At 43.5% G+C, this 17,454-nt stretch overlaps 1 protein-coding gene across 9 annotated transcripts in view; it reads left to right on the top strand.

Moving 5' to 3' along the window:
- The first annotated feature begins 1,865 nt into the window (after positions 1-1,865).
- The window catches only part of qkia (QKI, KH domain containing, RNA binding a), an 88,569-nt gene continuing 72,980 nt past the window's right edge, over positions 1,866-17,454 (top strand). For 2 of the 9 annotated variants that reach the window (XM_078422856.1, XM_078422850.1), the window contains exon 1: positions 1,867-2,282. In XM_078422856.1, the coding sequence (XP_078278982.1) occupies positions 2,135-2,282 (148 nt within the window). In that variant the 5' untranslated portion in view covers positions 1,867-2,134. Of the gene's footprint in view, positions 2,283-17,454 lie in introns of all 9 variants that reach the window. The other 7 variants (XM_078422855.1, XM_078422852.1, XM_078422853.1 and 4 more) reach the window with 6 other exon arrangements.

The following is a 17,454-nucleotide window of genomic DNA, read 5'->3' as shown; positions in this document are numbered from 1 at the left end:
CAATGTCCTCTACCACTGCACATTACCAAATGTTTAGTTTAGTTTATTGTAATGTGTACTGACGTACAGTGAAAAGCTTTTTGTTGCGTGCTATCCAGTCAATGGAAAGACTATACATGATTACAATCGAGCCATTCACAGTGTACAGATACAGATAAAGGGAATAACGTATTATCATATCATATCATATATCTACAGCCGGAAACAGGCCTTTTCGGCCCTCCAAGTCCGTGCCGCCCAGTGATCCCCGTACATTAACACTATCCTACACCCACTAGGGACAATTTTTACATTTACCCAGCCAATTAACCTACATACCTGTACGTCTTTGGAGTGTGGGAGGAAACCGAAGATCTCGGAGAAAACCCACGCAGGTCACAGGGAGAACGTACAAACTCCTTACAGTGCAGCACCCGTAGTCAGGATCGAACCTGAGTCTCCGGCGCTGCATTCGCTGTAAAGCAGCACCTCTACCGCTGCGCTACCGTGCCGCGTACTGTGGAAGATAAAGTCCAGTAAAGTCCGATTAAAGATAGTCCAAGGGTCTCCCATGAGGTGGATGCTAGTTCAGGACTGCTCTTTAGTTGGTGATAGGATGGTTCAGTTGCCTAATAACAACTGGGAAGAAACTGTCTGTGAATCTGGAGGTGTGCATTTTCACACTTCTGTACCTCTTGCCTGATGGGAGAGGGGAGAAGAGGGAAGGACCGGGAAGAGACTGTATTATTGGCTCAATCCAGTTACAAAATATAAAGGTCTTTTATTGTCACCTGTACCAATTAAGGTACAGTGATATGCGAATTACCATACAGCCATAAAGCAACAAGACACACCACGACATAAAAGTTAACATAAACATCCACCACATCGGATTCCACATTCCTGTGTGATGGAAGGCAAAAAAGTCAAATCTTTTTCCTCTTTATACCAGCCCATGTCACAGATCCTCCCGTTAGGTAAATCCAACTCAAATTTTAGAGTGAGAAACCTTTATTTTAATAAGTTTGGGATTTTTTTAAAAACACATACACGAAAAAGCTCTGCCTTTTTTTGCACTTTTGTCAATAGAACATTAAATTTAGAGATGTATCAATTTTAGGTTGCCACAAAAAAAAGAAAGACACACAAAAGTTTAATTTTGTTCTTTGGAAGCTTAAAAATAACACAGTAGTACCAGTATAAAAAAAACTGTGAAGGGGTTGGCTCCATACTGGAATTCATAATACAACGCATACACTAATGGCGAGAAAATGAAATGACATGCTGTAGCATGCAGTGCAAAAAAACAATCAATTTTGTCAAAATTCCAAGAGAGCCCCTTTAGGTATCCCTGGTTCAGGAGATAAATACTATCTTACTGCACAGCTGCAAGCATTCAGGCAGCAGTGTGTGTGTGTGTAGCACAGCACAGCTACATGCACAAAACAAAATGTTTGCCAGTAGTACGTGCATGCATGTGAGGAGGTGCATATTGTGAAAGGAGAAGAAAGAAAGGAGAAGAGGGTTGAAAACAAAACACTGGAGGGGGAAAATGTTGTTCTCTCTCTCTCTCTGTCTGTGTCTGTGTGTGTGTGTGTGTGTGTCCTGGCGAGGGCGCATGCGCCAGCCCGGGGGGGGGGGGAGGGAGGGGCGGGATATACACCGCACCGCGCAACCGAACTTGCGCCCACTGGGCGGCGATTGGTGGTGGTTGGTGTCGGTCAGCGTGGGGGCTGGCGGGGATTGGTGTCGGTCATCGTGGGGGGCGGGCGATGATTGGAGGAGGCGGGCGGTGATTGGAGGAGGCGGGTGTCGGTCAGCGAGAGGGGGCGGGGTAGTGAGCAGGCAGCAGGGGTAGGTTGGTCGGCGGTGGCGCCAAAGGGGGGGAGGTGCTGTTGTCCGCCCGCCCGCCGTCGGTCGTCGTCTCCTTCCCCTCACACACAACACACACACACGGTGGCGGCGGCACAAACAGCAACACCTCGGAGCGGCCTCTCTCTCTCTCTCTTTCTCTCTCTCTGTGTCCTCTCACACGGAGCCGGCGGCGCCACACACACACACACACGGAGACAGAGACAGACATACACACACACATACAAACATACATAACTTACTCGCGGCGGCTGCGGCGGCGGCGGCGACGACGGCAGCAACGATGATGGTCGGGGAAATGGAAGCCACCAAGGAGAAGCCGAGACCCAGTCCCGACTACTTGATGCAGCTGATGAACGACAAGAAGCTCATGTCGAGCCTGCCCAACTTCTGCGGCATCTTCACCCACCTGGAGCGGCTGCTGGACGAAGGTCGGTGTCCGGGGGGGGGGGGGGGGGGAGGAAGAGTTGTTGAGGGGGAGGGGAGGGGAGGGGAGGTGGGGGGGGAGAATGGAGTAGGAAGAGTTTGTTGAGGGGGGAGGTTGTTTAGTTGAGAGTGAGGAGGGAGGGGGGAGTTGAGGGTGAGGGAGGGTGGGGGGAGTTGAGGGTGGGGGATGGTGGGGGGAGTTGAGGGTGGGGGGAGTTGAGGGTGAGGGATGGTGGGGGGAGTTGAGGGTGAGGGAGGGTGGGGGGAGTTGAGGGTGAGGGAGGGTGGGGGGGAGTTGAGGGGGGGGGGAGTTGAGGGTGAGGGATGGTGGGGGGAGTTGAGGGTGAGGGATGGTGGGGGGAGTTGAGGGTGAGGGAGGGTGGGGGGAGTTGAGGGTGAGGGAGGGTGGGGGGAGTTGAGGGTGAGGGAGGGTGGGGGGAGTTGAGGGTGAGGGATGGGGGGGGAGGTTGTTTAGTTGAGAGTGAGGAGGGAGAGGGAGTTGAGGGTGGGGGGAGTTGAGGGTGAGGGAGGGTGGGGGGAGTTGAGGGTGGGGGGGGAGTTGAAGAGGGTGGGTTGAGTTGAGGGTGTGGGGGGAGGTAAGGGGGGGGTGGGGTGAGTTGAGTTGTTGAGGGGGGTGGGTTGATTTGAGGGGGGGTGGGGGTTGAGGGCGAGGAAGTGTTGAGTCGAGGGGATCTTGAGGAGGAAAGTTCAGGAGGGTTGAGAGGGGGAGGAGTAGGGAGTTGAAGAGGGTGAGGAGAGGAGGAAAGAGAGGGTGAAAAGGGTTGCTGGTAGTTGAGGGGTATACATGGGAGAGAGTGGAGGGGGAGTTGAGGTGGAGGGTAGGGGAAGTTAAAGGGGGTTTGGGGGAGATTTGAGAGGGAGGAGGAAGGAAGAGCTGAGGGGATTGGGGAGGAAGAATGTGGATGGTGGGGAAGGGAGATGGAGGGAGTGAAGAGTTGAAGGATGTGAGGGTAAGGAGGGAGAGGAGAGTTGGGGAAGTGTAAGTGTAACTGGAAGGAGTGGGAGAGGATGAGAATTTGAGGGAAGGACAGGCTTTAGGGAGAGGGGAGGGGAGGCTGGGGGTGAATTTGGATGGAGGGGAGGGTGAGGAGAATTTGGGGAGGAAGGGAAGTTTGGGGGAAACAAATGAGGCTGGAAGGAGAGGGTTGAGGGAGGTGGGATGTGGGAGGGGTGAATGGGAAGGAGAGGACAATTGAGGGGAGGCTAGAGAGTGAAGTTGGAGGGGGAAGAGTTGGGGAGATAAACTGGAGGGGGAGAAGAGATGAGGAAGTGTGGGAGGATGGAGGAAGATGTGGGGGAGGTGAAAGAGGAGAGTAAAAGGGTGAGGGTGGTAGGGAAATCAGCGAGGCTAGAGGGGGGAGGAAAGGATGAGGCAAGTGAAGAGAAATGGAAGTGGGGTGAAGGGAGGAGAGAACTTGGGGAGGAAAGAGGAGGGGGCTGGAGGTTAGAGGGGGATAGGAAGAGGTTGAGCAGGAGTTGAGGGAGAGAAGAGTTGAAGACTAGAGGGTGCAAGGCTGTTGGAGGCTGAAGGAAAAGTTGGAGAGGGAGATGGAGGGTGAGAAGAATGTGGAGGAAAAGTTTGGGTTGGTTAATGGGAGAAGAGTTGGGACTGGCCAATGTGCTTTGGAGTAGTAGTAACTCTGAACCCCAGCGTAGAAGGAAAGTGTCCCTCCGCCTCCCGAGCCGGGAATCAGCTTCCCTCTTGAGAGAATTGTTCTCGAGGGTTGGCATGGGGCGTATTTTTTAATTTAAAAAAATTAAAAAATCAACCCGACCGTGCCTTGTCGTCGCCGCCCGCTCCCCCTCAACACGCCACCCCACCAATGGTGGGTGGGAAGGCACTGGGACATAGCATGGTGGGGGATTTATTGTTAATCCAAACTTTCACATACTAAACTTCTACAGACAACGGATCGCCCTGGGTTTAACTTGCAAATAATAACTCGTGGAGAAGTTGGATATCCCGAGAACACTTTCCTGCAGTAGTCGAGTTATTTTTCTTTGAATGTTGCTGTCCGGCCCACAAAGCGAACTAGCAGGCCCACTTCCATGCCTATATTTTGCAAGAGGCTGCATTAAAACTTTATTTTTTCTCTCTCTCATATAAATTCAGGAGCCTCTCGGTTAACTAGTGGGCTGCAAGATCGCCGGGCTGCTGCTGTTTCCTGAAACCTAGGCCGGGGAAGGCAGTTAATTCATTTTTTAGGCGGTTTGAACTGCTTTGCGAAGTTTGCTTAAACTTTTTTTTTGTTTTCGTGCGTAGTCGGGAATCTTTCTAGAGGAAGTCGAGCCTCCTTTTCCTGCCCTTGCACCAAGCCACGTTGTTTGTGATAACTGCTGAGAAATTCGTCTGAAAATGTCGGCTTTCCGTTTCCACCTATTGCCCTCCCCCTCCCTTTTTTTGTTTAAATTGCATTCTCACTGAAAAGCAGAAGGCCGTGGATTTTTGTTTCGCCCACCCTTGAAGCCCCCATCGGAAAGTGTAATCACATTGCAAATGCAGCGCTAACTCCAACACTAGGCTGCGCTAGACGATGCAAAACAATTTTCAGCTCATTCCTTGACGAGACCGATGCAGAATTGATTTCCTAAAATCACTGTTTACAGCAGGGCATTAAATAATTAAAAATGAAGGGTAATTTGTATGATAATTGCATTATCAAATTCCCTGTCATTCTTGTAGGTGAACAATTTCAATTCTTGGTGGTCAAATAATAATTGGAACTCGATAATCTTTGTTATAATTTCTGAATAGTTGCTTTTGTTGTGCGGCTCTCTTAACACGGTATATATTACTAGGTTGCCTGGGATTATCATGGTAACCAATCTAATGATCCTGCAAGGCTTCCTGCTGAGCAGGATTTGGTGATCTGAATCCAAGCGCAGAGACTTGGAGTAAAGGCCCCTCTCGTCCGGTTCCTGTTTATTTGCAAATCAACGTAGTCAGGATTGGTATTCTGCTGACAATACAGCAGCGTGTCGGTAGAGCATCAGGGGACCTCAGCTAACCATTGTTTTGGTGTCTGGGTGGTTTCTTTTGCCTCCTTATTTTACCGTCTGTTTTTTTGGATGATATTATGAAGCCTGTTTCTAAGACATAAGACATTTCACGGCGTGATTCGAAAGAATGGAGGAGCTCTCCCAGTTCTTTGGTCAGTTTTAATCCCTCAATTGGTTTTCTGAGATATTTGATCAGAATCGCACTGCTTTTTGTCGGGGCTTGCGGTGTTCAGATTACCTATTGCAATTTGCACATTGCATTTGTGATTGTGCTTCAAAAGGTGCTTGATTACCTAAGGAGCGTTGGAGGATGTCTTGAACATGTGAAAGCGACAAATAGGTACACATCTTTTAGCATTTCGTGTTGTAAATGGACCAAATTATCACTTCAACTTCGGGTTATTATTGTGATGCCAATACCCTCGTTTCCCTCTGCGTCCCACTGTGCAGTTCGAAATGAAGGTTTTCATGGCTGCAAAAATGGATGATTCTCGATGCTGCTTATAAGCTGTCTCTCTTTTCTGCAGCTTTGCTATATATTTTTATGGGTTCTGCTGTGGAAAAAACAATCTCCAAATGACCAGAGTATATCATAAAGCTTTCGACATAATGGAGACTTGTTGGCATCTCATTGTTTTTGTTACACATCCTGTTATTCCTTGTCCCGCCGTTGAGTTCGCCTCATTTCTATACCAATTTTGATTTACGTACCATCAAGAGGCACTGTTCTACATATTCCAGTATTTTTCCTTTTTCCATTTTGACTTTAAACCAAGATCCTTTTCCATTTGATGTGCAGTTTAGATCACCTTTCCAGCTGCCACTTTATCTTCTGCTCAGAAAGAGAGGCACAATATTGGAATAACTCAGTGGGTTAGGCAGCATCTCTGGAGAACACTGACAGGGGATGTTTTAGGCCTTCAGGAGTTTGAAAAAGGATCCCCACCTAAAACGTTTCCTATGTATGTTCTCCAGAGATGCTGCCTGACCTGCTGAGTTATTCTTGCACTCTTTTTTTTGTAAACCAGCATCTGCAGTTCCTTCATCTTCTGTGCACCTCGCACTGTGGATCAAATTTTCTTTGAGCTTTTGTTCCGTATGACCACTGTCCCGGTTTCAGTTCCATTTCATTTATTTGGGTATGAGGTGAATATTATTGGAACTTTGAAGAAGCTTTGAATAAAACATGGAGTAAAAGCTTGCGGCAAGAGATGCTATGTGTAAGTAATCAATGGTGGTCTTGGGTTATAGTCTCCATATAAACTAAGTGAGAAACAATGCTGGAGCAGCTTAGCGAGTCAACAGCATCTGTGGAGAGAAATTGACACATATCAGTCTGAAAAAGGATCTCAACCCGAAACGTCACCCATTCCTTCTATCCAGAGATTCTACCTGTCCTGCTGAGTTACTCCAGCATTTTGTATTTATTTTCGGTGTAAACCAGCATCTGCAGTTTCTTCCTACACAGACAACATTTTGGGTTGTGACCCTTCTTCGGACTGATAGATTAGAGGGAAGATAGCTGGTAAAAAGAGGCGAAGGGAAAGGATGGGGCAAGAGCTGAAGAGATCAGTGAATCCAGGTAAGGAGGGCTTGGTTGGCAGATGAGTCTGGTGGGGCAAGAAGGATGGAGGTGGGAACCAAAGGTGGAGTTGATGTGCAGATAAAGATAATAATAATCATAATACAGATAAATGGGAGGTTAAATGTAGAATTAGAGGGAGGGATGATGGATAGAAGGGAACGGTTGAGGGGAGAGAGAAGAAAAATGGGGCACAGAGGTGGGGAGGAGGGAAAAGGAACATGGGAAAGGGGGAAAAGAATGGTGTGGGGGAGAGAGAAGTGATCTGGATGGATGAAGAGAGGGGATGTAATTTGCCTGAAATTGGTGGATTTAATATTCATGCTGTAAACTACCTACACTGAATATGAGGTGCTATTCTTCAGGTTTGCATGTGGTCTCGCTGTGGCAATGGGCAAGGCCAAGACAGAATGGGAATGAGGGGACTAAAGTGACCTGCAACCAGGAGCTCCAGTGGTCCTAGTGGAGAGAGCACGTGTTTGACAAAGAGGTTGCCCACTCGACATCGGTACATTGGTCACAACAATGTAGAGGAGGCAACATTGAGAGCACAGAATGAAATAGCCCCTCCAACTGAACCTTAATTTCAATTTATGCCTTTTATCTGGGTCTGAATTTTTACACGGAGAATCTGTTCACATGCTGCTTGTCACATTCCAAATGACCACCACCTTTTTGACATTGATAAATAGTTGGTACACTTTAGTCTGAGTCTGCAGTATGCAAGGTAGTGTGCTGTTTAGCTTACAGGATTTATTAGGCATTAGCTCAGATTATCTTTTCAACTGATTTTGTTCCATTTTTGAAATTCATTAGAGTTTGGGTTTATGTATAGACCAATACTAGACGTATTAGTATGCACTTTAGTGAACAAACCTGGTCGACTCAGCCGAAACCATTGGAATTTCCTTTAAATTTGAGATTGCTTTGAAGTTTTTTTCCATATGCTTATTGATCATATCTTGCCAGTCAAAATGGGCAATATTTTTAGAAGTTCATCTTTCTCTTTCCTACTCCCTTATTCTTTGTTCAGCACTGCTATTTTAATCGTGGAGGCTTTGTATAGATTTGCTCTGCACCTGACTTTATCATTATTAAAAACTGGTGAATGGTGTGTAAAAGATTACTAACCACATTTGGCAACTAATATCAGAACTGTTCAGTGATGTGTACAACCGAAATGTGTGGGAGTGGGAGGCAAGTCATAGACACAGCCCCTTCTGCCACTCAACCCATGCCTGCCAATCATTAAGAAACCATTTGCTTTAAATAATCCTTTTTATTCTCCCTACATTTCCATGGGCATCCATCCCCCCATTCTGTTACTCGCATCCCAACAGCAATTTTCAATAGCCAATCAACTTGAATGTCTCTTTATTGTACAAGGGAAAGGGAACGCCGAGGAAAGCCTTCATGGTCACAGGAAGCACTTGCAGTCTACATGGTGCTGGAGGTCAGGATTGAACCTAGGCCACTGGAGCTGTGAGGCAGCAGCTCTACTAGCTATGCCACAACCTTCCTTCGCCTTTACCAACAATTTCGCATTATTTCCTTCTGCCCTTATTGCCCTGGCAATATTGTTGACCAGGTTTGGTCATGCCTTTTAGTCCTATCCAGCCTGTGCAGTTAGCAAATAAAATAGTGCTGGAGTAACTGGGTCAGGCAACATCTCGGCAGCATATCTGGGGAACATGGATGGGCGTCGATTTGGGTTGGGACTCTTCTCCAGACTGATTACGAAGGAGGGGGGGCTGAAAGAGGGAAGGGGCAGGACAAAGTGTGGCAGGTAATGGGTTGATGCAGTTGAGGGGGGAGTTAATAGCCAAATAGCCGGACAAAGGCCAGAGATAAAAAGGTGCGAGACGAAAGGATTGAAGAGTTAGTTGTGAATTGTGAAGCTGCAATTGCAATTGTGAAGATGAGGTTAGTATCTGGGTACTCCTACTGGACACAATTCCAGAATTGAAAATTAATAAACTAGATGCTAGAAATCTGAAACAGAAAATATTGGAAGCATTTGATAGATTCACAGATGCCACCAAACCTGTTTTAAACACTCCTTATAGTGACAATACTTTAACTTTTGCAGGTATTTTTAGGTGTGGGTGAGGCAAGTTAGTTGACACTGTCTAGTTAAACGTCGTGATTACAAACTAAACTTTAATGGGAAGTATCGTGTTCATCGATGCCATGTACTGATTGACTTGCTATCTTCTGCTTCATAAGTGACATGTTGGGTTGGACAACTGCAAAGTACTGGAGCAGAAAGATCGTTTTTGTGGCATGGATACAAGTTTAGATTTTGATTGGCATTCTATTTACTTTCTGTCTACCACTTTTACTGATTGTCTGCTGAGGAACAGTGGCAATATTAGCAGCCCTTTGTTGTGTCTGGTTGAAGGACAAGTCCTTGATTTGATACCTCCTTAAGCATTTTTCCCAGAAGATGGATAATGTATTTGACACTTGGCTCTGTATTGTGCTAACATTGTAATGCAGCTGAGGAAAGTCATTCAACAACTGAGGTTTTTGCAAGGTGCCTTCTGTGCTGTTTTTGCATTGGTTGGTTGCACAATCTGAAATTGGCTGTGACACAGTATGTGTTTGGTTTAGAGATTATCTTTTTGAAGAGAATAAATTCTGAGGAGGCTTTATGAAATAAATTTTGAGGATGATTCCCTTTGAGGGGGACATCTAGAACCAGAGGAGAATTGTTTTGAAATGAGAGGTCCATCATCTAAGAACGATGACAAGGGATTTTGAGCATTATGAATCTTTGGAATTACCTGAATTGGGGAGGTGTGGAAGCCAAATCATTAAATGTAAAGGCTGAAGTAGATGCATCTTGGGTCTGTAGGGAAATCAACTATTTTGAGGTAGAGGCGAGGCCAAAATCTAGTTAGTTCTTATTAAATGGCAGAGCCTGTTTAAGGGGCCACACAACCACCTCTTGGTCTTGTATACTTGCTGGCCTTGGGCAGGTGTTACAGGCGGGTGGAATTAGTATCTTAGGAACCATGTCTGTTGCAGAGATCAGTGACTGAGCCAATATTTTCGAAAACATTTGCGAAATCAGTCCAATGTTGAATAAGCATTTAGACATTTTGGAGACAGTCGTAATGGAATAAGATTGGCGGGTGATTCTCCAGGTATTCAACCATTTCCGCCCTTGATTTGTTATTACTGATAGTTTCATAGAGCAGTACAGCACAGGAACAGGCTTGCGATGTCTGCCCAACAGGATGCCGTTAAACTAACCTCGGCCAGCATGTGATCCATAGCATTCCATTCCCTCCATTTCCATTTTTCCTGAACCCTCCCAAATAATGCTGCTTGTGAATTAATTTTGAATTTTTCTTTATCCTCCCTCAGCATTTCTTCCATTCCCTCCCTCAACAACATCCAGATATTGTTTGTGTTTTGTTCTCTGTCTGTCCTTTAGACTATTTATTGGGTGGTTTTGCATAAATGACTGCTGCTTTAGTTGCAGCTTTAATGTCACTGTTTCGATGCCTGGTATATTTGCTCATCTGAGGAATTTTTATTGTAATCAAATTTCCACAATCTTGAACAGCCAGGTTATGATGAACTGTGGATGAGGTTCATATATATATTATGGGTATCGTCAGAATGTGGTAACTTGTCGATATCTGATCTTTAATGCCCCTTTTGTCACATAGAGCCTTGCAAAGAGTATATGGACTTGTGTAAATCTCATTCATTTCATCTTGCATTGCATCACTTGATGCAGTACGTCCTTAGATTACTGAAAATATTTTAACTGCAGTCAGAATTCTGCAAAAAATGACCACATTTAGGTTTGTGATCTTCCAATTCTGTTAGACTGTAGAAATTGGGTGGACTATTGTAAACCGGTTCATTGGTCACCTGTTTTAAATAAATCTGTGACTATGTTTGAGGTGGAGGGCTTATTTCCCATGTGTTTTGATAATGTTACGAAGGACCTTGAAGCAGGTAAAGGTGGGTGAATGCCGGGGCCAGAGCAGGTGTATCCTAGGGTATGGTGGGAAGCAAGGACGAGATTACTGAGGCCCAAGCAAAGACTTTTGTATCTTGGTTAGCCGTGGGCTAGATACCAGGTCACTGGAGGATGGTGAATGTTATGCCTCTATTTAACGAGGGCTGGCAAGTACAAGAGGATTGACAAGGGAAGAGTGATGGACATCATCTGCATAGACTTCAGCAAGGCAATTAACCAAGTTTTGCATGATTGGCTGGTCCAGAAGGCACATGGAATCGAGTGTGAGATAGCAAATTGGTTACAAAATTGACGGTGGTAGGAGGCTGAGGTGGGAGTGGTGCTTTTCAGATTGGACATCTAAGCAGTGGTTCTCTGCAGGGATCGATACAAGGTCCTTTATTGTTTGTCGTATATGATTTGTAAGAGAATGTGTGTGGCATAATTTCTAAGTTTTCAGATGACATCAGAATTGGTGGTATTATGGATGATGAATATGGTTGTCTAAAATTATGAATGGATCTAGATCAATTGGGAAACTGGACATGGGAATGGCTGGTAAAATGTAATTCTGTCAACTGTTAAGTGAAACATTTTAGGAATTTAAACCAGGGCATGTCATTTGCAGTGAAACGTTCTGTGGCATTAAGGAGGCTGAGGAGTGATCTCGTATGTATATACAATTGGGGGGCATAGATAGACTCACCTAATCTGAGGGATGGGAAAGTGGAGAGATGAACAAATATTAGAGGGAATAGGTTCAAGGTAAGAGGAGAAAGATCTAAAGGGGCTCTGAGGGGTATGTTTTTAAATAGGATGATATGTTTATGGATCTGCCAGAGGTGGTGGTAGTGGCAAGTACAGCTATGAAGTTTGAAAGACATTTGGGCAAGTACATGGTTAGGACCAGACCAGAGGGATGGAAATGTAGGCAAATGGGATGAACATAAATGAGAATCTTGGTTGGCATGGATGATTTGGGCTGACGAGCCTGTTTCCTTGCTGTATCACTCTGAATCTTGCTCCATCCCCAAATATCATTAAAGTGAGTAGCATTCAAGGCCGCTACTGATGGTATTTGTATTTGCCACGTTGACTACTTTAGAATCTGAGTCAGTATGGCAGATTTCCTGCCCCAAGGACATTGGTGCACCAAATGGGATTATTGACAGTCTGGTAATTTTCTGGCACCACTACTGATGTTTTTAAAATTCAAGATTAAATTCCACAGTGGCCATGGTGGATTGAAACTCGAGCTGTTAGATTGTTACTCTGGTAATTTAATTGCTGCACTATCACTGTTCCTTTTGCTGGAGTTGAGTTCAGTAAATGTCATTTATAATGAAATCACATGCTAATTGTTTGCAGTTTATAAATAAGGAGCTGTTCATATTTAGACAAACGAGGTAAAAATATTTCTGCTGTCATGAATCGTTGGATTGGACCTACAAGGCAGCCAGCATCATCAGAGACCCACACTACCCCCTGGCCATGCTCGCATTTCCCTTCTGCAATCGGGAAGAAGGTATAGGAGCCCGAAAACTAATGTCCAGGTTCAGGAGCAGCATCTTCCCTAGAACCATCAGGCTAATAAACTCTACAACCTCCAAATAGGCTCCATATAGAGTTGGGGGAATTATTTTTCACTGTGTACTATTGTCTATTTGTCTTTTATATATACTGAACTTTTCTTTGTTATGAATTTTACAGAATGCTATGTTTACATATCTGTTGTGCTGCTGCAAGTAAGAATTTCATTGTTCTGTTTTGGGACATGTATAACAATAAAACACTTCCTCAGAGGCTGGTGGAAGTGGGGGTCTTGAAATATTTTTCAGGGGAGGTTGATAAATTCTTGCTTAGCAAGGGAGCGAACGGTCATGACTGGTAGATGGGAATGGAGAGCTGAGATCTGCCAAGATCTTACGAAAAGGTGAAACAGAGCGTAGGCTGCCGGGGGTGGTGGTGGAGGCAGATATGATAGAGGCATCTAGAGGCTTTTAGATAGGCAGAGGAGATTAGTTTACATCGGCATCAAGTTTGGAATAGACATTATGGGCTGAAGGGCTTGTTCCTCTGCTGTACTGTTCTATGTTCTAAGATTTAGTGGCTTTGTTTCTAATTTGTGTTTTATGTAAGAGCGCTGAGAACCATTTGCTTGCTTCACGTCTCATTGACATTCTAATTGATGTGATGGTGACACTGTTGAAACTTCCAGGCCCAAGATTCTTGATGTGAACAATTTTTAATGAGTGTATGTGATGAATTTAGATGAAGTTTGAATGAAATACTGCCAGTAATTGTAATGTGCAAGTTTCTGTATTTAATCTAAAAAGTATAGAATATTGTTGCATCTCAAGTTTGAACTATGGTGCATTGATGTGTTTTTTTTAAAAAATCAGTTGGAAAGTGCTTTATCTTTTTAGATGAGGTACTGATTTTTTTTGGACACTAGTACTATGTGACTATTTTTATTTGGATCATTTCAAGAAAATATTTTGGGGGGCCAATGAGGGTTTTGATTTACAAAACATGGTGCTGGAGAAACTCAGCAGATCAGGCAGTATTTGTGGAGGAAATGGACAGGTGACCTATTGGGTCGGGACCTCGTATAAATCGGTCTGAACTGTCCTGACTCAATGTCGTCTGAAGTGTTCTGACTCAATTTCCTCCACAGATACTGCCTAATCGTTGAGTTCCTCCAATACTGTTTTGTTCAAGAATCTACAATTTCCTATCTATAGGTTAGGTATTCGAAGTTCCCAATTTGTTAGTTTTTTGATCAGTTCATATCTTGTACGTGTAACAATGTATAGGGAGATAATTTGGCTCATTGGGTCCATGTTGTCCGCTGAGGAACTAGTCCCACTGACCCTCATTTCCTTGTACTCTTAGGATCCGTGCACTCACATGTGCTCTTTGCCTAGCCCCCTCGATGTTTGTTTTCCCAGTATTCTCCATTAATGGTTAAGTTACAGCAACTAATTAAACCTATCAGCTCATCTTTGGGATGTGTGTGGAAACTGGAGCACACAGAAGAAATGCATGTGGTTACAGAGAACATTCAAAATCGGCACACTGCCTGAGGCCTGATCAGCCTATGTTCCTCACGCTGTGGAGCAACAGCATTAACTGCTGCTCAGAATGTTGACTGTCCACCTGTGACTAGTGTTTTCATTCCAGTTTCCCCACAGGTGCTGTGCATTTTTATCCACAACCAGCAGTAGCTAGAGTAACTTATCAAGTGACGTTATTTTGTTTTTCCCTCTTCGTAGATGTTTGACATTAAAAATTACTAACTGGTCTTGCAGAATTAGAATTGTTTGCTGTGGTAATAGCCAAGAATTAATGCATTTTTAAAAAGTGATTTTAAAACCTAGTTTAATTGTTAGAATTTGGGTGAATGTATATTCTTATCAGAAGCCCTGTACATTTATTGTAAGTGTACAGGGTTTGAATGTTTTGCTTTGTTTTAAAGCAAGTGAAAACTTGTGATCCATTATCTGAATTTATTCTGACTTAAATTCATGAATCCAAGTTACTTCTGTTATCTGGGTTTGTTCATTCTACATTTTCCTTTTGATCAGTTTATAGATTGTAGCAATGATCGTAATGATTTTGGGTTTTGAAGTACCTGTGATGTTTTTTTCTGGCCAATTTCCTGTAAAATATTAATAGTACAGGTGTTTTGTTTTCCACAGTTCAAGCAAATGTGTTAAATGGGTGAATGGAATTTAACATTTTCGTAAATATTGGTTCTTTTATAAGAAAAAGCTAAATATATTCAAAATTTGCATTATTTAGATGTGAACTTTTGATATCCTGTGCCAAATTTTACAAATTGCTTTGGCCAATCTACTGCAAAACATTTAAAAAAAAACTAATGTATCTTTTGCACTCTTCTACATAAAATAACACGATTGAACACAATAGATCATTGTGCTGACAGTCGTTTGTGCCGTTGGATTTAATTCACATTCAAAAGTCTGAAACTAATTTACTAATTCCCTGTGCTACCATCTTGTGCTAAGTCTCTTCCATTTTCTATTTCTGGCATTCTCTCTATTTCTCACTATGGAGGCAGTGCATCAATAGTTTCTCTTCCTCTTTCTATATTCTGGTGCATCCCTTCTCCATCCTTGTCCTCTTCTTCGTTTACATGCTGGCCCTTGATGTCGTCTTCCAAGCATGGACTCAACTTCCACATATGCTTATGACTTCCCTTCACATCTGCTGTGGATTCCATAGGAGTTGCCACATTCTGCAGCTCCCTGGCTGATATTGAGCTCTGGGTAAGTTGTAAATTTATCCATCTTAATTTTGGTAAATCTGAAGCTATTCTGACTTGCCAGCACTACATTACTACCTCAGCTGTCATCTGAACCTTAGCTGGAAGTGGGAAAATTCATGTTCTGCTGTGCCCCATTTTGGACTTTCTTGCTGAAACAAGGTGAATCTTATGTCCGCAAGTGGGCAAAATGAGTTTCCACCTGAACTGTGCTGTTTACATTGATTAACCTGAATTTGCAAAATCTGAATACTCGTAGTGCAAATGACTGAATTACCGATTGTGTTTATATTCCACCATCTCTTCGTACACATTTCCACACTGACTTTTAAGTCTCTGACTTTCAAATGATTGCTGCCTTATGCTTCTGACTTGTCATTTTCTATTTCTACATTGGTAGCCAGTAATCTACAAGCACAACCCGCTCATTAAAAAGAAACTTGTCCCACTTTCCAGGCCATTTATCAACTTTTTCTTTTTGTGGTTGCTTCCCCTCCAAATGGTGATTTATTGTCCTTTTTCTGATAATCCATTGTGTTTCCTGCAAGTTGCTGAGCTGGTGCAAGTTGGGTCATCTTGTGATAAAGGAGCAGTGTGGAGCTCTTAATTGAGTAACCCATAATCTGTTTCCATTTTTATCAATGTGAGTTTTAGCAGATGGTTTGCTGGATGGAAGGCTGGAATGTTTTGACATTTTTGTTCATGGGCCGCCATTGAGAATTATTAATTCTTTTTGTAAACTGGCCAATAAGGGTGAGCTTATAACATAGGCCAGCATTGGAACTGAAAAAATATTTGAAGTGACTTAAGTAAAACAAAACATTAAATGGTTTAGTACAACAATATAGTTTGGAGTGGCTTATTGCCGAATAAATTTGGGGAACTCCAATTGGTTTTACTTAACGTGTGTGCCTGTAAATGAAGAGTCATACAGTGTGGAAACAGACACGTCGGCCCAACTCGCCCACACCGGCCAACATGTCCCAGCTACACTAGTCCGACATGCCTGCATTTGTCTCATATCCCTCTAAACCTATCCTATCCATTTACCTGTCTGAATGTTTCTTAAACGTTGCAATAGTGTCTGCCTTGATTATCTCCTGTGGCAGCTCGTTCCATACTTGGGTTTCAAGGACCTGCTTACTCTTGTCCCTGGACCCCTGTTTGTTCTCTCTGTATGGTGACAAACTGGATTTACTGCTCTTGCAGGCAGTAGTTTGCCAGGTGGATTATGGTGTTGAAGGCAGGGCTATAGTCAATAAATAGCTTAACGTGGGAGTCCTTGCTGTCTACATGTTCCCGGGATGGGTTTAGGGCCAATTTCAATATTCTGCAATGGGACTTGATGTGAAATTTAGTGTGAATCCTTAAATTTCAATTTACTTTGTCCTAAAGTGCATCAGAAGATAATACGATACCAGGGTGAATTAATGGCTGTAATTGAAACATACTTTTTTAGTGAAGAATACCATTTCATAAACAACTCAAAGGAAGAAAACTGGTTATTGATTATAAGTAGACTGGTCAATGGGATTTTACTTTCCCTGTTCCGTCCCTCCACCTCAATTTTCGCCTTGGGATTCTTTTACTGGTTGTAATGAAATAGCTTTATGAAATTTGACCAGCATAGATCTATGCATTTGAAAGCAACCTATGAAATATCTTTGTTTCTGAAGAGGATTTTCTTCTTCCAAAATGTAAAAAAAATAATGTTTGTGTGTTCCAGAACTGGTACAAGTCCACCACCGATTTTCTGGCAATCAGTGGTCTGGTACCTCCTTTAATCTGGACCAATTTACAAGAGAGACGCTTGAAATTCTCCCCCATATTTGGAAACTATAAATTCCGCGTCTTGATGAAGGTCAATGTTCAAAGGAAGTGGGAGAACAACAAGGAAAACTCTTCACATATTGATTTGTCATGACGTATCAGTATTGGTCTGGAAGAGATATATTCTTTGACGTTGAGAGTGTTGGAGGAATGGGGTGATTGTATTTCAAACCAACTGGGTGCTTTGAAAGTTTGAGGGTTCGAGTCAGGTCTGTTGTGCTAAATGCTTCTGATGGGTCAAGAAGGCGAATAAGTAGCATGTGAAATTTAATATAGAACATTATGAACACAAGACTGCAGATGGTGGAATCTGGAGCAATGTACTGCTTGATAATTCACAGATTGGGTGAGCAACATCTGGGGGCAAAAAGGCGATGACGTTTCTGGTCAAGAACCAGTTTCTGGAAATCGAGACGGAAGTTAAGTTGTTTAGAGGGGGTGTGAAATGTTTTGTACATTAAGGTTGTGATCTGCAAT

This window comes from Rhinoraja longicauda, chromosome 27, assembly GCF_053455715.1.
Source record: "Rhinoraja longicauda isolate Sanriku21f chromosome 27, sRhiLon1.1, whole genome shotgun sequence".
Lineage (NCBI taxonomy): Eukaryota > Metazoa > Chordata > Chondrichthyes > Rajiformes > Arhynchobatidae > Rhinoraja > Rhinoraja longicauda.
Note: the sequence above shows the minus strand (reverse complement) of the source record. Positions and strands in the feature narration are given on the sequence as shown.